General features: G+C 42.7%; 1 protein-coding gene across 1 annotated transcript in view; it reads left to right on the top strand.

The window, feature by feature from the left end:
• CDCP1 (CUB domain containing protein 1) overlaps positions 1-4540 on the top strand; it is a 48538-nt gene extending 43998 nt beyond the window's left edge. Inside the window, exon 9 of the mRNA XM_050937997.1 lies at positions 956-4540. Within this exon, the coding sequence (XP_050793954.1) occupies positions 956-1418 (463 nt within the window). The 3' untranslated portion in view covers positions 1419-4540. The remainder of the gene's footprint in view (positions 1-955) is intronic.
• Positions 4541-20292: the final 15752 nt, after the last annotated feature.

A 20292-nucleotide genomic window follows, 5' to 3' on the forward strand; every position in this document is an offset into this window, starting at 1 on the left:
ACAAGTTGCAGCTAAAAAGCTTAAGACTCTTGCAATAATATTGTAGATCACTTTACTAATGCACTTTGCACTAGCATAGACTTCTAGTGTTTGTTTGAATGTATTAAGGTATATATCACCTGAACTTTAATAAAGGTTTCCAAGTTAATTTGGCTGCTTTCCCTGAATATGCTGTGCAGTCACTATTCAGATAAGTGTCCCCCTCCCTTTACCGATAGATATTTCATAAAACAAGTCAGTTTATGCATCAGTGCATTGCACAGCACTCAGTCAGGAGCAGATTTGATTTCCTAATTCTGGGTGATTTAAGGAAGTCACATTACTATGAGTCAGTAATGTTTCTCATGGTTATAGGTAGCTACTGTCTACAGATGATACAAACTGAAAATGTCATTAGTACATATTTGCCAGAGAGTGGGATAGAAAAAGGCCAAAATCGATCAGCTCCATCCAGCTTCTAGCCCTAGAAAATTCTCTTGGTTTTCAGGGCCTAGGAGGAGTAGTTTTAATTAAATTTGAGCCCTGAAAGATGGAACCCAATCCTGCAAATACTCATAACTTTACTCAGATGAAGCCAATGAGGATACTTGTGCACATTAAGTGTTTGCAGGATTTGAGCCCTCATTTGTAAACTGTAATGAAGATGTTCTAGGTGGTAACTAGAGCTCTGCAAAATCATCTCCCTTGAAACAAGCTAGAAAATTGTAGGACTTCTCACTAGCTTGAGTGTAAAAAGTTGGGGCACTTGGTCCTAGGACAATGTTTCTAACTGTAAACACCTTTACTGCTTGAGAACAAGCTCTGCTGCCCTGCAGAGAAAATACTTGAGGCATAGGCTTGATGGAATATAATTAAATATAAATATAAGTGGATGTTGCCTTACAGAGTTTAGAATACACAAGTAATGTATGGATTTACAGTGGTTCTCACTTGTTAATATTTTGTTTTATAACAGGAAGAAGGAAAGCCAGAATCCTGAAGTGGGTACATACAATGCCAACATCAATACCCAGATGCCTGGAAGACACGGCTTATTCAAAAAGAGGAGGCAGGACAATGACTCCCATGTCTATGCAGTCATTGATGATGCCATGATCTATGGAGATTTGCTGAAGAAATTCAATGGATCAGTCAATCCAGAGGTAGATGTGTACCGGCCTTTTGATGGGCCTATGGGTGACACACCACCTACTCCACCTCCCATCTCTTTCAAGAAAGCCACTGAAATATCAAACTCTGAGGAACTCCCATTCTGCCCAGAGAGGGACAGTGAGCCATACACTTTTGCACATCGCAAACCAGAGGAGACCACGAGCAACGGAGACACAAGTGTGAACAGTACTGGAGATGTGGGCATGTCCTTGTTGGAAAGTAAGGAACAAGAAGGCTTGGTGGAACAACTTATGCCAAAGGAATGACTTCGGTTTGGAAATGAGGGTGACACTGTAAAGAAAAGTGCTCTCATGTGCTGTAGAAAAATCAGAAGAGGAGATTTATTTTTTTAAGCATGCATAGACATGGGTTGTTTTTAATCGCAACTGCTGATGTTTTCAAATTTGTGAATGAACCTTTAGGAAACGTATCAACAGTTCATGTACTATCCATGAATGCAAGTGGAAATGGAAAGCAAAGATATGCTTCCACTTTTATCATAAAGCCAGAGGGAAACTGAATTTTTAAAAACTCAGGAACTGAACATAACTGGGAGAATATTTGCTCAACAGTTTCTCTCTTCCAAGTAATTCCTCCTTCTCCTGAAGATTGCTGGGTGTTGACTGAGGATGTATCCCACACCACTGTCTTAAAGCAGCCCTGAAATCTATGGAATGTTTTTACTAGAAGCTGGATTTCTTCCCTAAAGTCAGAGCATAGGAAACCGTATCGTATGCCAGTTCTTCTCTGTGCATCTCCTAGTTTAGCAGCAAGCATAATACTCTTGTGTATTTGTTTTAAAAAATTATCATTTTTGAGAGCTTAAAAAAACTTGGACTCCTGCTCTGATGTCTATAGAGCTCAGATCTGTCTTATTCCACTGTGCTTTCTTGTTCCAGTAATGACAAAAGGTGTTCTAAAGAAATAATAATGGCATCCCATCTGCTACTAATGCTTTGCACTTGACCTGCAAGAGAGATTTGTTTATTGAAGGAAGCCAAATATTGAAGTGGAAAAATGTGTTCCACTTCCCATGTGCAATTACTCTGTCTGACTCCTGTGCAAAATGAATGAATTAATCCACAAAGCAGGCCTCGGTATTTATTACAGTTTTAGTGTTGGATTTACAGGAGCACAAGTCTTGTGGGTATTTCCACAGAAGTGGTAAGAGGCCTAGCCACTTGTGTGTACAAGTGCCTGATTTATGTATATGCACAATCACTATGATTACACACATGCTTTTGCATATGGAACTAAAGCTGACTACTTGGAGATCTGGCTCTGCTTTTCACACTATGAACAATCTCTTGCTTAACAATATTTGAAGGGCAACATAACTTATAGAAGAAACTATATGACTTATGCACAGTAACTGGAGACTTCAAAAGCAGCAAAGAATTCTGTAGCACCTTATAGACTAACAGACGTTTTGGAGCATGAGCTTTCATGGGTGAATACCCACTTCGTCGGATGCATCCACCCACGAAAGCTCTTGCTCTAAAACGTCTGTTAGTCTATAAGGTGCCACAGGATTCTTTGCTGCTTTTACAGATCCAGATTAACACGGCTACCCCTCTGATACTGGAGACTTCAAGCAACTCTAACCATCTATGGCTGAAATCCTGGTCCAGCTGCAGTTAATGGGGATTTTTCTGTTGACATCAACAGGGCAAGGATTTTCACTTTCTGTGCTAAATATTTTATCATAACTAAACACAAACAATACATTCTCCTTGATTCAATATCAGTTGCATACTTATGTTGCATGTGAAGCAGTTTCATCATAGAATTTCTGTTAGCATATTGTGAGATCCCTGTCATCTGAGAGTACTTTTAATTGTGTCTTAAGGAAATTAAGTGGTTATATGTTGCACTTGGATATAAGAATACACGTCTCCTCTCATCTCCTCTTTGTTGTTGGGATCACATATGTCAATGTATAGTAGAACATTTAAATGCCATGTGAGAACTTAAATTATGCTATTCTGCCTTGATTCTTGCAATAACTATAGTTATTTTCTCAGGCAAGTAACTTCCACAATATATTTTTCTTGGGGCAATAAAATTCTGTCTCCAGCTGGTCAATGTTACTTAATTTCCATCTCTTTGGGGAAAGGGCTGGGGGGCTCCGTAGAAGCAAACCCTGTTATCCATCTATGTTGTTCTTTGCAATTTATTAGGCAAGAGCCTTTAGGTCTTATTCTGGCTAACAAACTGCAAAGCATATAGCATAGGCCAAACTTTCTCTATTGCCATGTCTTGATTTTGAGGGAAGAATGTGACGGTCAATTTATCTAGCTTTTCTGGTGGCTGTAGGGTTTAACTTTTTGGTTGGTACGAAATCAAAGTTACAATGTGTTTATCATGGTTTGCAATTCTCTTTGCCAAGTTTGGACTTCCCTGCATTAAGTACAGGAACTGTAACATTGGCTACAATTTCCTTATTGTTAGGAAAAATTGCAATTTAAAAAAAATAGAACTCAACTATGAACACAAACTGGAGTAGTTATCAGGGCAATTTCATCCCTTTTATGTTTCTTCTTTCTTTTGTAAATTGGGGTTTGAAATAGTTAGAGTGGCGCTAAATGAGAGCCTAAGAGTCTTTTCTCATGAGCAAGCTGGAATGATCACTTGGGCAGGTCAGAACAGTACCTCTGCAGCTCTGCTATCCTGTGATATTAGCTCTATTCACATGAACCACACAGGAGTGATCAAGGAAATCTGGTAGGGATTTGACATTTTAGTGTATGCCAATACTGTACTTAAGTTACATGAAACCAATAGTTCTCCTGTGAGATGATTTCTGGGTTAAGTTTACTTTCCCAGAGAGAGGGGAGGAAGAATTCTATCAACTAACATAAAGACTGAATCCTGCAGACCTTATGCTGGCAAAACTCCCGTTGACTTAAATGACACTCATCTATTCAAGGAATGCCAGATCAGCCTTGTGTATTTTTTGTATCTGACAACTTATAGTAAAGAGAATCCCAGGCATTAAGAATGTATTTCTGTAGAACAAAGTTTACCGTGATGATAACTTATTCACTGAATGTATATATCTATTTTGTTTTACAGCTGTAGTGGTACACTGTTAATTTCCTTTTTTAAGAAAGAAATGTGTTTTAGGTATGTATTTTCGTATTTTAGTTATTTCTTTTGTAAAATGTTTATATGCAATGGAATACATGATCCAACAGTGCCTTAGTAGGATCATAATGTTTGTAATTATTTAAGCCAAATTGAGACGGGCGTTGGGTTCCAGTGGAATCATTTTTGGGGGAAATAGTGCAAAAGTTCACCTTGCTGCAAGCATCTGATCCCAAAGAGAGCCTTATTAAAATGTATGAAATTTGTAGTTTTGATTGCAATAAATTTTATGGAGTCTGTATCCATAGCCGCTTTCTTGTTTTAATGGTAAGTGCACTTTGTGCTCATTAAAGAGCCTGCTTGAAATCCCTGGAGACTGAAATATTTGCTTTTATCTGCAGAACTACAGGGTAGACAATAGCAGTTCAAGCTTCCCTGCCTCACCTTAACAGTTGGCCTCAACCATGACCTCGTCAGATCACCTCTAGTCATGAGAAGGAAGTTAAGCTGACATGTCCAGTCAGTCCTTCACTCCTCTGAGATTGCAAATTATTATTAATATGCGGACACTTGTCCACTAGGAACTGGATGGAGATTGCTTCATCTCATGTGAGCCACCAAACTGTTTCTGTGCAGTAATGACACCTGGTCTCTACTTATCTGTGCCAGATTTGAGATCTTAAACTTTCTGAATTCTGTTAACCATGAATTCTGTTAGTTAGTCCCCTGAGATAGTTATGTGGCTCTAAGCCAAATCTAGCATTCTTTTAGAGCAGTAGCTCTTAACCTTTCCAGACTACTGTACCTCTTTCAGGAGTCTGATTTGTCTTGTGTACCCCAAGTGTCACCTCACTTAAAAACTGCTTACTTACAAAGTCAAGTCCTTTAAAATACAGTGTCACAGCCACACTATTACTGAAAAATTGCTACTTTCTCATGTTTATCATATAAGTATAAAATCAATTGGAATATAAATACTGTACAGTACTTACATTTCAATATATAGTATATAGAGCAGTATAAAGTCATTGTATGAAATTTTAATTTTTTACTGACTTCGCTAGTGCATTTTATGTAGCCTGTTGTAAAATTAGTCAAATATCTAAATGAGTTGATGTACCCCTGAAAGACCTCTGTGTACCCTCGGGGGTACGCATACCCCTGGTTGCGAACCACTGTTTTAGAGACTACAGCTAAGCAGAAGCTTCTGTCTCTAAGAGCAGAGGACCTAGATGAATAATCTCTCTTATCTAGATGCTGCTAGGTGCTTAATACTCAGGCCCCAATACAGCAAAGCACCTAAGAACATGCTTAACTTTAAGCATGTGAATAGTCCTGTTGATTTCAAAGTGAAGCAAGTGCTTAAGTGCTGTGATTTGGATCAGGGGCCCCATAGCCCAGTACCTTGTAGGAATGAGTCTTTTTGTTGAGCTTAAACTGCTATTGAGGATTTTTAAAAGGGCAACAGTGCAGTTAGTCCACATCATTGTGATGTAGAAACTTCACTGGGATGGATGTGTGGCTGACAGAGATTAACTATAGACTGTGGATATTGCATAGATAGGAGGAGGAAAAGTGAAGATTTAAAAATCTAGTCCTGGGCATACTTCTCAACCTGCCGAGACCAAATGTGGGATGCCATGCATGCGAAGACCCAGAAACTACTCCTGCAGGAAACATAAAAGTCTGTGGGATTACTTCATTTAATGTAAATAACTGTTCTGTACTTCTAGCCCCGTGAGTCTTTATTTCTGATGTAAACAACTTAAAAAAATTAAAGGGGAAGGCACACAATTTTGTTTGGAACACAGGGGACTCTTGGGTGAGTGAGGGATGGTTGAGAGGCATGGTCCTATCAAAGTGACATTGATGAGCCACTGCAAAGCTGCTCAGCCAGCAAATGTTCCTCTGCCCCACTAGGGGGCCATAACAAAACCTCTTACTCATTGGTCAGGCTGGAGTCATCTCATTCTTGACTGCTCTCCTGTTAGGATACAGTAGGGTGACCAGATAGTATGAAAAATTGGGATGGGGGTGGTGGGTAATAGGCACCTATATAAGACAAAGCCCCAAATATCAGGACTATCCCTATAAAATTGGGACATCTGGTCACCTTAGGATACTGTCACCCTGCCCTACACAGCTCAGGCTTTACACCATTTTTGGATAGGTACAAGGGAAAACGCAGTATATGTTTCCCTGGTATTCACTTACCCAGCCACTCACAGCAGTGGAGAAACAGTTCCCTGGTGGAACTGGTCAGAGAAACACCGACAGAATCACATGCCTTTTTGTCAGAAACAAAATTGTTTTTGTTCTGTTCAAAAACTGAATGAAGTCAATTTTTCCAAAACTTCTTTTTGGAAGGAAACCAGAGGAAACGTTCTGACAATGTGGAAATGTCCTGTTTTGACACTGTCGGAACTGAACACTTTGATAATTTTTGTTTTGAAATGACTTTTCAGGTTCTGTTTTTTTTAATTTGGTACTATATATTATAGTACAAATCAAAAGTCAAAACTGAAAAACATTTTGATTCACCTAAAATGGACAGTAATGTGGAATTTTCCTTCCTGAGAATTTTGAAATGGGGGTGAGGGCAGTTATTCTAATTAGGAGCAAAGACAAATTTTGAAATCTTGAAATTCTTCAGGGAATGGAATTTCTGTTCTCTGCACAACTCTGTTCCCAGAGTGACTCCATCCCGAGCTCTTGCTGAGGTAGGAAATACCAAAACGTTCAGCTGTGTCCTATTCACTTTTGGGTAAGTGTCTCCTTGATGGGAGCCCATGGCTGTTTCATTCAGCATGTCCCTTTGACTTCAATGGAAGCAGGATTGGGTTCAATGTTAGAAAGTGACCCTAGAAGGGGGACAAGGGACATATCATCTTAACATGTCTCTTATGGATGTCCCAAACACCTGACATAAGGGATTCACCAGTATTGAAGGGACTGCTACCCTTACTGCTAGCTCTTCTTAAGGTCTTAAACCCTGATATTACAGAGAACACCATGCGGATAGATCTCTGTTTAATTTAAATTAGTGGGACAGTACCTGGGCACAGGATTAGGGTTTTAGAGTCCAATGTTTATATTAAAGTACTTGATCTTAATTTCATCTAATAGTCACAGACTATGAACTGCAGACCCCTGACCACAATTTTTTTAAATCCAGGTCCTAGTCCATCACCACACTAAAGTTTTTAAACATTAAAGCTGTTCCCTTATGAAAGCGGAATCAATTAAAGTCCAGCTTTTTAAAGCAATATTTGTATGATTGTTTTTTAAATTAAAATCTAAAACCAAATATCCATAGTTTTTCTGTCATCTGCTGTAATATGCATGTCACAGGGTTCACTCATTGTTAGTGGCGCCTCCTCCTTGCTGTACTAGGTATTAGCTCAGCCAGAGGTAGCATCCTCCTCTGGTGGTGTCTTCACCCATCCTGTCTCGCCCTGCATCCCCTTCCATTCCAGGAACTGCAGCCTCCTCCTCGTGACTCTGCCCTCCAACTGGGTCACTACATGGTTTTCCCTTCCGGGGGGTTACCCAAAGACCTTCCATGTGAACAATCTCAGGCAGTCTTCTTTGGTGCTGCTCTGATGGTGCCATTTCCCAAGTGCCCAGCAGGGGAACATGGCCTCACCTGCTACTCTGGGGGACCCTCAACACAGCAGTTCTGGGCTTTCCTCTTCTGGCCCTTACTGCTCTTCCCCTGGACTGCTTCCTGCTCTTCGTTCCCCCACCTGTTTCTGGGCATACCACCTCCAATGTCAACTCCCTCTTCCTAGGGAGTGACTGCAGCCTTTCCTGGCCACCTGTGTCTGTTACCAGTTCCCTGACTTTATAGGCCCAATCTATTCCTGCCCAGCTAAGCCTGTTTTCAGTCAGTTGCCTGCTCTCTGGCTTCCCCTCCACATACAGCCTAAGGAGTTAATTGCCTGCCAGGCCATATTAACCCCTTCCAATCTTGTGTGGAGCAGGCACCCCATTACAGTGCAGTTTACTATATATCCAACTAGTCATTTTCTGTCTGAAGAAAACTGATTGCTGAACACTCAAGATGATGAATAGAGTTTTGTTCAAAACAAAATGTACATTTATGCTTCAGGGTCTAATGGAGCATTATCTTCTAATGTCAAAGAGCTATTGTCTCCACCAGTTCATTATTACGTGACGTGGTGAGGGATATTTAGAAACTTTTGAAGTTCTTTGCTGTTTAGAAGAATAACTCAATGCTGGATCTCTTTAAAAGTAAGTTGAAAGCTACTTTCTAATTTTCTTTGGTATAAAAATAAACACCTCATTATAATTTTCACAAACCTAAGAGCTTGCATCTTAAGAGAATTGCATTTCTGATGTAAATTAAGAAAGGTACTTTAGCTCCACTCTCTTTAAATCAAATCTGTTTAGATATTTGGTAATTATTTTTTCAGCTTGATGCCTTATCTATTCAAAAGCTTGAAAAGGTTCTTTCCCTTCATTCATTTTTTCAAACTGAGTGGAGGTTTTTTGGTTTAAAAAGTGGCAAGCTATTCTTAAGATATGCAAAGATGTAATGAAACCCTTTACTGTAATTGCTCCATTAGCAAGCATTTACATCTGTTAGTCTCTTCAAACAAATTCAGAAATTAAAAAGATGGATCATTACAATTCATCGTCTATTCTCTATTCTGCTTGTTAATGAAGAACAAAATTTCAAATATCTTAAATCCAGCCTTGAAAAATTGTCATGAAACTTTACCAGTGCAAGCATAACTTTACTCCTTGCCTATCAAATGGAGTGGGTGGTAGAATTTTATGAGGTTGCTTTTTAAATTAATTTTGGTTTGATCAAAAAGAACATTCACACCAAACTCAAACGTTATTAATTTAGGTTTTTGGGGCCCCTACAATGAGCTATGGCTTGAAATGCAGCACCTTTGAAAATCAAGCCAATAGGACATTTCACCATTCAGATTTGCAGTGACATAAATAATCAACTAGTAGTGTGAGATCATAGGTGAAACCTCCATGGATAATCTCATCATTGTGCCCCAGACCTGAGCGTGTAATCTAATCAAGGACCCTTGTAAAACTGGTTGGTTTTTTTGTTTTCTATGTAGGCCATCTACAAATACAACGGAGACAGGGGTCCATGGTTGGCATTGGTAATGTAGATATGTCCGAGACTTTGACCCATTTATGGAAGATAGTTAAGGTTCTGTTTACACTACAAATTGAAAAGTGTTACCATGTTCGCTTGACTTGGCTGTCTTTGTAGTGAAGCTGGGAGTCTGGTTTATTTGCCCCATTTAGACTTACCTCTAGGGCCACGTCTACACTACAGCATAAAATCGAAATTATTAAAACCGGTTTTATAAAACTGGTTTTATAAAATCAATTTTATGCGTCCACACTAGGGCACATTAATTCGGTGGTGTGCGTCCATGGTCCTAGGCTACCATCGATTTCCGGAGCGGTGCACTCTGGGTAGCTCAGTAAAAGAATGAGACCAATAACTTCGATTTCCGTCCACACTAACCCTAAATCGATATAGTAATCGATTTTAGGGTTACTCCTCTCGTTGGGGAGGAGTACAGAAATCGATTTTAAGAGCCCTTAAAATCGATTTAAAGTGCCTTGTAGTGTGGACGGGTACAGCGTTAAATCGATTTAACGCTGTTTAAATCGATTTAACGCTGTAGTGTGGGCCAGGCCTAGGACCCAGCATTCCAGAATAACATGGTCTGCTTAAAGGAATACAGTTTCTCCTGTCTCTCTACCCTATTTAAACATATTTCCTTTCCTGTCACATTAACCATTCAGGATTTCTCTGATGCTATCAACAACTTTTATGGTAAGAGAGGAGATGAGGCTGGGGTTCATTTACATGGGACACCACCACATTTTGGAACTTCCTGTTTGAGCTACTCAGCCTGTTCTTTTCTCTGCCCTGTTCTGACTTCGAGAGAAGTTGTTCTCTCACTGAAAGGCCTCAGGCCCACGACTTCGAAGCCATAGATGTTGGTGAATGTTAACCCCTGTTCTATACGTCCTGGTGTTCCTGAAAATTAAATCAGCATCTTTGAGGCAGCAGCAGCGTAAACATTAATTGAATCAGAAAGGCAGTAGCAATGCTGTAACTATCTCATTTCTAGAGAGTCTGTTTGTACAAAAGAAGCCTGCAATGAAAACTATAGAACAGTTTATTGAATATCAGCCAGCCAACATGATTACACCAATCTCAGATTACTGTAACAAATTGTGTTCCAGACACTATGAAGGTCACTAAGTTTAAATGGATATGAAAGTGGGAGGATATGAAACTCTTCTTATATAAATGACTACATGATATGGCGAGTGAGATGAGCCACTGTAATGAGATTAGCTAGTGCTGCACAATCAGTTATAGGGGCCTACATGCTTCCATCTCTTCTTGGTGCTCGGAAAAGCAGATGGATGTAACTGAGGCAAACGAGGGTTGGGGTGGAGATGTGATAGTACGGCTATCTATTATTTCACACAGCTGTGCATTGATGCTGCACACCAGGCCCTCAGCACCAACTAGAGGGACAATGCCTCTACACGATATCTTCCCTCTGATTTTATGGATGCAATGGATGACAAAAATACTCTTTGATCTTTGTGATCCACTTTGGAAGTGTTGTGATCACAACTAAGGGGTTGTGAAGGACAGTACTGAACTCATCTGGTGCTGGAGAAGGGGTGTAGGCATGTTTAGATGTCTTCCACCCTGTGCCCCTAGGGATCTTTGGCCTGTAAATAGATTTAGATCAGCCCCGCCCCCGGTCCTCCTACGTTGACACCAGTCCTAGGGTTTGATGGGATGATCCAGCACAAATATCAGCCCTTCAGAGTTGTGGACCTAATATGTAATGACCACTGTTGGGCACTTAGCAGATATTTTCATTGACTGTCCACAAGGAAGCCCACATTCTCCTAGGTGGTTAGTTTAGAATCCATTAATATGCATAAAGAGTTCAAATCATTCCAACCACTGTGCTTTACCTTGCATGCTTCTGCAATGAATTTTCAGTCACCCAGTTGGCAAACTATGTCGAGTCTTTCCAATATTCTTCATTTCTGTAGGCTTAATTAACATAAGTAATGTCATCCACAAACACTGCTGCCTCACTGTGTGTCTTCTGCAGCTCATGAATAAATAGGAAGTCCTAGAACAGATCCTTGGAGCATTCTGCTATTAATACTCTCATATACTTGTAGCACAGCTTAATATTGTGTGGTGTGGATGCAAACTGCAATACTTGCTTATAAAGTAAGAATGAGTGTGGTCTAGGATGTAGAGTAGATGATTGTCAGGAATCATTAGTTCAATTCCCAACTATATTGCTGGTACTCTAGCTTTAGAGTAAGTAATCTAACACCTGTGCCTCTGTCTACCTACCTGCAAAATGGTTATAATAATTTGCTGCCATGGTGGTATAAGATGTAATGTTTATAAAATGTATTGAGATTTAGTAGATAGTGTAAATGTAAACAGTTATAACTGGTAGGCTTTGCAAGTGGTGGTATCCATAGAATTCATGGGCCTGATTCTGCAAGATAACGAGTTCCTCCTGCAGGACATCAATTCCTATCTGAGGTGGATGGGAATTGATGAGGCTCAACAACTAGTGGATGTTGCTCTTCAGTCTGTGAGCTGATCCTTATAGCAGTGGTTCCCAAACTTGTTCCACCGCTTGTGCAGGGAAAGCCCCTGGCGGGCTGCACCAGTTTGTTTACCTGCTGGGTCCACAAGTTCAGCCGATCGCGGCTCCCACTGGGTGCGGTTCGCTTCTCCAGGCCACTGGGAGCTGCTGGAAGTGGCAGCCAGTACGTCCCTCCGCCCATGCCATTTCCAGCAGCTCCCATTGCCCTGGAGCAGCGAACCGCAGCCAGTGCGAACAGCAATCGGCCAAACCTGCAGATGCAGCAGGTAAACAAACTGGCTTAGCCCACCAGGGGCTTTCCCTGCACAAGCAGCAGAACAAGTTTGGGAACTACTGCCTTAGGGCATAGTTCACATATAAGCTGTAGATGCAGCACCTGAGACTCTTCGCTGCTAGCCTAAATGGTCTTGCTCCTTCAACTGGAGGCAACAACGTTGGCAAACATTCCACATACGAATTGTTCTAAATATTTCAGCTTCCACTTTTGGGACTAGCAGTCTTGAGTACTTTGTGGAATTGCTCCTTTATACCCAAAACACTCCGATACTATAGTGATGGGGTCCTCCATGACTTAGCAATATTGTGGGGAAATCTTCCTGCCTGTAAGAACTCACTAACTGTTTTAACTTCTGGCTGTGACACACACTTCTTCATATAGCCATGCCTGGACCTGTTTGATTTTATCGTAACTTCTATCTAAAATGTCTTTGCTAACTCAGCTTCCCCTCCCCATTGGAGGGACTACATCAAAGGAACTGGATGACGAATTCAGCAGTGAGTTTTCCAGGTAACTTGGTGTGAGCTTGCTGTGACCAATTGACTATAGACCTTGAACGTGATGACAATGCTCTAAGTAATAACTTCACACTGATTTCAACTGGCTGCAGAATTCTTTATGAAAGCACTAATATAGTTCTAACACTTACATTCTTCCGGTGGCTCTCACTTCTCTTTAACTGGGTGGCCTCCTATATGAGTAATGCCCAATTAGAAGCACAAAACCTGCCAGAAGTGTAACGAACAGTAGCACATGCTCATGAAGTGGTGGTGTGAATCACTCTGTTACCTGTAATCCATCTACATCCAGGACAAGTTTCATGAAAACTGTCCTGGCTTAGTTGAAATTTATAATAGGAAAAATATGTGCACCATTCACTGAGATCCGGTGATGATGGCTTAATGCTTTCTGTTAATGTGGGTCAAAACTGAAACTCTTGTTACCCTGCCTGCTCCAGCTCAAAGTAGGAAGATTATAGTATGTGTGTCCCTACCGCCTGTAGACTGTATTATAAATTGTGGATGGGATACCAGTTTTAGCTTCTGTTCATTAAGGGTGAAATTTGGTCTAGTTCAGAGGCCTGGTACAAAGTGAAATCTCACTTAATCCCTATTTTGAGGGCTTAAGTGGGATAGGTTTTGTGCCCGTCCTCTGTACAACTCACCCTGTCTTTGAAAGACAACTCTCTGGTTGGGCTGAACTTCCATATAATTCCAACTGCGCTATCCGCAGTGTGTGATCAAGAGACTTAAGAAGCCAATCTTCAAAGAAGTCCTAAGGGCAAGTGGCGACTGGCTGTTGAATGTGACAAGCTGCAAGCGCTGGGCTGTGTGTGTGTGTGTGTGTGTGTGTGTGTGTGTGTGTGTGTATGGTTTGTTTTGTGCTGGTGGCAATGGCTCAGATCCAGTGCAGATTTATTGTAAAAGGCAGCCCATTTCCCTTCTGAGAGCAATTTGTCCTTTTTTGGCATTGTAAATCTAGGCAAAGTTTTCCCTTATCTTGCACGAACATCCTATGAATGAAGAGGGCCCAAAGAACTAGTTCCTTTCCACTCTCCTTCCTGCTCAGCCCTGCAGGAGCCCTGCAGGATGCTGATGTTATTCTAATGCACCTCAATATGTGCCACTTTGGTATTGGGGGAAGGGGCTAGCTGGTCTCAGGGCTTGGCTCAACCACACCAGTGGGCCGTTGTTGGCTAGAGGGGCAGATAAGTGTGGGCTGCACCTTTCTGAAGCATCAGAAAGGCTCGGCGCTGAATATGCTGCCTCAGGGCCTTCTGGAGCCAGCTCATACAAGCAGCATATCTCTGTGCTGCGCAGTCAGGTTGTATCTGCCATGACTTGTTTTTAATTTGCACCTCTCCTTTACATGGAGGGAAGTCCCACCGGCTGCTCCAGAGAACGGCAGCCGCTGTATGCCACGTTAGTGCCAACTGCCGGAGAAGATGCAGGCAGCGTGCTTCCTCTGGGGCATGTTTGTAGTCTACTCAAACTGAGGTGATGCTACCTGAAAATACCCCATCGGTCTTTGTGTATGTGAAAAACAAACCAGGGAGCCTTGGCTGGCAGATTTGGTCCAGCTGCCCCTCCATGACAGAGGGGTGGTCAGGCTAAATCTGCTGCCCTTGGCCTAGGAGGAGGGGGGCAGCACACTGAAGTGTCGCCTATGGCAGCAGATTGTCCTGAGCAGCTTCTGGGTATGGAGCACTCGCAGTTGTCGTCATCTGCACCTCTGAAAATCAGGCCCTTAATTAGTACATTGAGACCTTAGCAACACTATAGACAGCTGTGGAAGAATGACTGTGGACTAAGGGTAGCGTATATTCCTAAGTTTGTTGCCTTGGACAATAGATCCTAATTCAAACCTTTCAATCCTTTCCACAGGGCCGAGTTTTGCCATCTGTTTCAGAAAATGCCACATTTTTACTGCCCATCCAAATAATGGCGTAGTTTGTACATTTATAATTCATGGCCAGGGGTTTACTTTAAACCCATTTTTGGTGGCATTTTGTTAGTAGCTTTTTGTAGCTTAAGGGACTGTAGCTGGACAGCTGTGGCCATGAGCCCCATCCGGCTCTCTTTCAAAACCTGCATTTCCCTTCAGTACTGTATGCACCGCAGCTGAGCTCAGCCAATGCGCTACTGGGACTGAACCCTGAGGACTGTGGCTATATAATCTAGGAGTTCCTTGCTGATGAATTGGCTCCCTTTTGGCAGTGAATCAGAACCCCGCCTGCGACACTCAGAGCATCACATGAAGCACAGCTTTTCAGTCATGCCGTGGTTCAAACACACATCACTTTCTTAGGATGGGTTGATGGCCATACAGGGGCAGCACATGTGATTGTGCCTGGGTACTTACACTTTGACTTGTCTGTTCTCGTGGTGGTCCTGAAACAGTAGCACTTACCGAGCTACCCTGTGCACATGGTACTAAAACAGTCAGGAGGGGTTGCTGACATGTACAAGCTCTTCACCTCCTCCACAGGATTCCCTCTAGCACGATTGGACGATAACAGTGGAGGCGAGAGGTTGCCCACACCATTTTCTCTCTGTTGCTGTGGAGCTGGCCATGGCCAAGGGGAACTTATTTGCATTCCAGGTGCAATCAGTGTGTTGGGTGTATGTATATGAAATGGTGGAGGCAGTAATTGGGCCTGCTTGGTAAAGGTATGTTGGGATATGAGGACATGTGTGGATTCCTAGGGCCGGGGGAAGGGTGTTTGTGATATGAGGAGATCTATGTTTTTCACCTTGTGTGTGAGGAAAGGAAAAGAGGTGCCTGGATCCCTTCAGTACCCGGCATGCATCATGTCGGTGCAGTATTGTGTAGGTTGTGTCAGGAGCTGGGCTCAAGGGCTGTATGACAATGGCGAGCTGGGATATGAGAGCAGTCTAAGCATTTATCATCTTCATGTCCTCCACGCAAAGAGTGCGGTCTGTGTCTGGTGACCGTGTAGTGAACAGCGGAGGTACTTGGTAGAGCTGTGTGCATAAGATCTGTGGTTTAGTTGGTGGTTTGCGACAGAGCTGTGACAGCAATAGGAGGAGATCTGTGCAGCTCCTGATGTGTGTGAGCACAGGGGAGAGGTGCATGCAGTACGCATCACCTATGTGCAGAATTGTGTAAGTTATGTCTGTGGCAGGGCATAGGGCATTTATTACAATGGCTATTGTTGTCAGTGAGGTGGAATGTGAGTGGATTTGAATGATGGGCAAGTGAAAGGGTAGGCTGAGCTGGTATCCTGCAAGTAGGCCTAAATGTGTACATGTACACCAGGATCAGGGACCTCCTGAATCTGACAGAGCCCATGAAAGTCTTTGCTGTGTGCCTACTGAGACATTGCTCAGAGAGGGTGGAGGGAAGGGGTCCTGGGCAATCTTTGTTGTTGTTCCCCTCTTTATCCTGTGATAGTGCTAGATGGAACCCTATGGAGGAGAGTGAAGGGGCTATAAAAGGAGGTGAAGAGTTTGTACATTTCAGCAGGGTTAGCAGAGTAAAGATGTGTGTGTGTTAGCTGAGCATACTGGGGCACTGCTGAAAGAGGGCAGAGTTCAGGTTGCGTGGGCACCCTTCCCTGTGCATTTCCTGGGTTTCAGAAGCTTCAGTTTTGCTCCACTCACCGTTCTGCAAGGAGACGACATGCCACCAAGCAACGTTAATGTAGCTTTTTTGCCATTGAATTTCCTAGCCTTTTGAACAGGAAAAGAGAATTGTTGGTAGGAGTTGGTAGTCAGCTACACAGCTGTATAGCATCTCTTTCAATTTGCATACAAAGCCAGCAAGCCCCTCCTCATTCCCCTCACCCCACATATGAGCTTCAGTATGCCTCTCTAGCCACGTCTCTGACCCGTTCACTACCCCCCCCCGCACCTTGTTTCACCCTCGCTACTCAACCCAGACTCCCCCATGGCAAGCAGGAAACACATCTCTCTGAAGTCTTCACTCCCTTGTACGCAAACGTTTGTATTTGTTACTTCCCTCTTCGTATAACCTGACTCATCCAGAGTGCGTGGAGCACAGGACATCTGTGTTACAGTGGAGCTGTGTTTCACAATGATTAGAGGGTGGAGATTGTGGCAGGGCCAGTGACAGAAAACATTGACTGTGTCTGTTCCAAACTATTTAAAGTTTTAGGTTTGAGACACAGCTCCTCTGACTCCTGTCCATCTCTGAGGACAGTGAGGTGTCAGAGCTTGTAGCTTTTCTATGCCATACTGTACACATTTTCTGGTCAAGCATGAAACCCTCCAATTTCCCAATGAATGTCCTTCCCACACTTACTAATAGCTTCCATATTGTCACTGTAGCTATTATTCAGATGCTCCTCAAATCAGAGAAAACTGTCACAGCTCCTGAACACAAATCACGGCTGTGGTCAAAATTTGCTCCTATGCATTGTCTGAGGTGCACAGGAGGAATAAAGCCCACATCATTTCTGCCACAATGAACCACCACCATGTTCGGTAGATCACAACGTCTTAAGTCACTGGTTAGAGGCTGCAGAGTGGGCAAAACACATGATAGCAGGGCAGGCCACCTCTCCCCAGCCAAATCAGCCTGTAGTCAGCAATCCCCATGCCATAGCATATTCCTTGCTCTTCCACAAACTTCTGCAACCTCGTGATCTAGGAGTCTCCCAGAATCCCCTTGTTGGCAATCCTGGCAGTGCACATATTTCTTTTCCTTCAGTGGACAAGGTACCTGTGCTGTCAGTCCCAAACCTCCATGCTACATGTCTTTGGAAACATCACAGTAATTTCCCATGAAATCAGAAAGTGGCCACTCCCCTTCCCTTCCCCACCACTGCCTACTCAAATACACATTTTCACAAACAGCCACTCCAAGGCTTGACTGCCAACAGTCCTCATTTCCCGCCTCAACCCCGTGCCTGTCCCCCTGTCCTTCTCCTCCACTAGCCCACAAAGTCCTCTGGCTCCTCCCCCCCCCGATATAACAGAAATGAGGGCTAGACTGGCTTCTGCCTAGTCGACTGTGTTCACAGCAAACCTCTCCATAAAATAAAAACAACCTATAACAGAGACAACTTACACTCACTAACATGAGTTATTACATCTTTATTGAAATCTACTTTGATCTGTACACTTATTACTTACAATCACTTAAAGTCTATCTTTCTGTAGTTAATACATCTGTTTTATATTTTAACTAAAAGCAGTGTGGTTTGAGTGAAGTGCATAAAAAAAAATCTTAGCTCGGTTAACAAAGACCTGTGTATCTCCTCTCAACATCGAGGGAGGAGCAGACTGGATTATACATTTGCACTGAGCAGGCTTCTGACCAGAGCAAGACAGTACGGTTCTGGGGTCTTAGGCTGGGGAGCTGGGAGGGAACTGGCTGGAGCCTCTCTATTATTGGTTTATGAGTGGCTGGCAAAAGCATTCATATAACACAACTGGGTGTATCCCTGAAAGTTTGTGTAAATGCAGGACCTGGAGGGGTTTGCAGATTGTCACATAATCACAGTGTGAGAGGGAGCCTAGGTTGGTTAGACAAAGGTCTCAGTGGTACCCCAGTTCCAGGTTGCACCCCAAGAAAGCATCTCACAGCTGAGCAGTATAAGATGCACATTTCTGGGGGAAAGTCTGGGACTGGGAGTTTTCTGGTGTTGCCTGCAGTGTGATTTTAAGAGTGGCTAGCTATAGCGCTCATACAATATAGCTGGGAATGATTTACATGCTAGAAACTGTGTGTGAGCAGTGGTTGCTCTCACAGCAAAACAACGTCAGAGGCACCCCTGGCTGGAGAATTGAGGCGACACAGCTGTCCATCAGTCCAGATTGTACCCTGGGCAATGTCACACCTTTAAACATCAGGTAAGCAACTGAGTAAAATTAATCCTTTCATTTTCATCAAAGAAAGGTCGTTCTGAAAATAAGAGACTAATATTTTGCCTCCAGAGGAGAGAGACTTTAAAGATTTTCATTGTGCAAAACAAACAATCATTCAATTTCAGTTTCAGTATAAAGAGTTGTTTTAATTTCTTGTTCTTTCTTGTGTTCAGTCAATAAACTTTAAACTTTACAATAAACCCAAGACCCCTTGTATCACTGTTTTTTCTGTTGGACAGTGAAAGAATTTATAACACCTTCAACTCTTTTGACCCTTGAAATTTAACACACCTCCTCTCAAAATATTACTCTTACGGATATGCAACTTTTTTGACAATGAGTAAAACAGTATTAGTGTCTTTTCATTGTTGCCATGGTAAAGAGCTGATGAGCAGCTTTGGAGGGGAGGGAGTGGTGCTGTTTAAATTTTTCATGCCAGCTTTGCAAGGCTGGTTTAAATGTATGTCCTTTGCCCAGATGCTACGACAATGGGCACATTAAAAAAAAAAAACCAACAAAGCTCTTATCAGAGAGAAGCCGAGAGATGTTCTCCCTAAAACTACAGCCCAAGAGCCGAATGGAATTGCAGTTCTCTTCAGCTGAAATGCTGTGCTGCTCTGGCTGTGAGAGAAAACAATGACATCCAGTGGTGAGATAGGGGAGCTGGTTGGTGCTTATGGTTCCACGTAGGTTTAAGCTTTGTTACAGTGATAGGAGTTGGACTAGAAATGACTAAAACAAGCTGGACTTTCCCTATGGTTCTAGTGAGAACAGTCAGTGCACAAGCAGGAGTGAATCACTGGGGAGTTGCAGTGTTAAATGAGCAGAGGGACAAGAAGGGGTGTCAAGTATCAGAGGGGTAGCCGTGTTAGTCTGGATCTGTAAAAGCAGCAAAGAATCCTGTGGCACCTTATAGACTAACAGACGTTTTGGAGCATGAGCTTTCGTGGGTGAATACCCACTTCGTCAGATGCATGTAATGGAAATTTCCAGGGGCAGGTATATATATGCTAGCAAGCAAGCTAGAGATAACGAGGTCAGTTCAATCAGGGAGGATGAGGCCCTGTTCTAGCAGTTGAGATGTGAAAACCAAGAGAGGAGAAACTGGTTCTGTAATTGGCAAGCTATTCACAGTCTTTGTTCAATCCATGAGCTGATGGTGTCAAATTTGCAGATGAACTGAAGCTCAGCAGTCTCTCTTTGAAGTCTGGTCCTGAAGTTTTTTTGCTGCAGGATGGCCACCTTAAGGTCTGCTATAGTGTGGCCAGGGAGGCTGAAGTGCTCTCCTACAGGTTTTTGTATATTGCCATAATCACTCAGGAGTGAATCACTCGGGAGCTGCAGTGTTAAATGGGCCGTAGAGGGACAAGAAGAGGAATAAATCAGTTACCTGAGGGCTACGTTACTTGCCCATTTTTTATGCCTCAAGAACTGTGTGTTTAAAAGTGAGATTTGAAACTCCTGCACCAAGGCTGACTTGAGGTTTTGAAATACCTAATGCCTCTTTGTGTGTGTTATCTTAACAGCCCAGTGCTGCATCCATGCCCATCATCCAAACCGAAAATAAATACCCCACTTGCTACATGTCCCAGAAATGCTGCTGAGGCAGCAACGTAGGAACTGCCAAACATGACACAAATAGAGCCAACAGGATACAATTCCCACGCAAGCGTAACGGATGTATTTCTCAGTGAACAGCTGGATCCTAGATCTTTCTGGAAAAAATTCCATGCAGCGTTCAGCCCTGGAG

This window comes from Gopherus flavomarginatus, chromosome 2 (assembly GCF_025201925.1).
Source record: "Gopherus flavomarginatus isolate rGopFla2 chromosome 2, rGopFla2.mat.asm, whole genome shotgun sequence".
Classification (NCBI taxonomy): domain Eukaryota; kingdom Metazoa; phylum Chordata; order Testudines; family Testudinidae; genus Gopherus; species Gopherus flavomarginatus.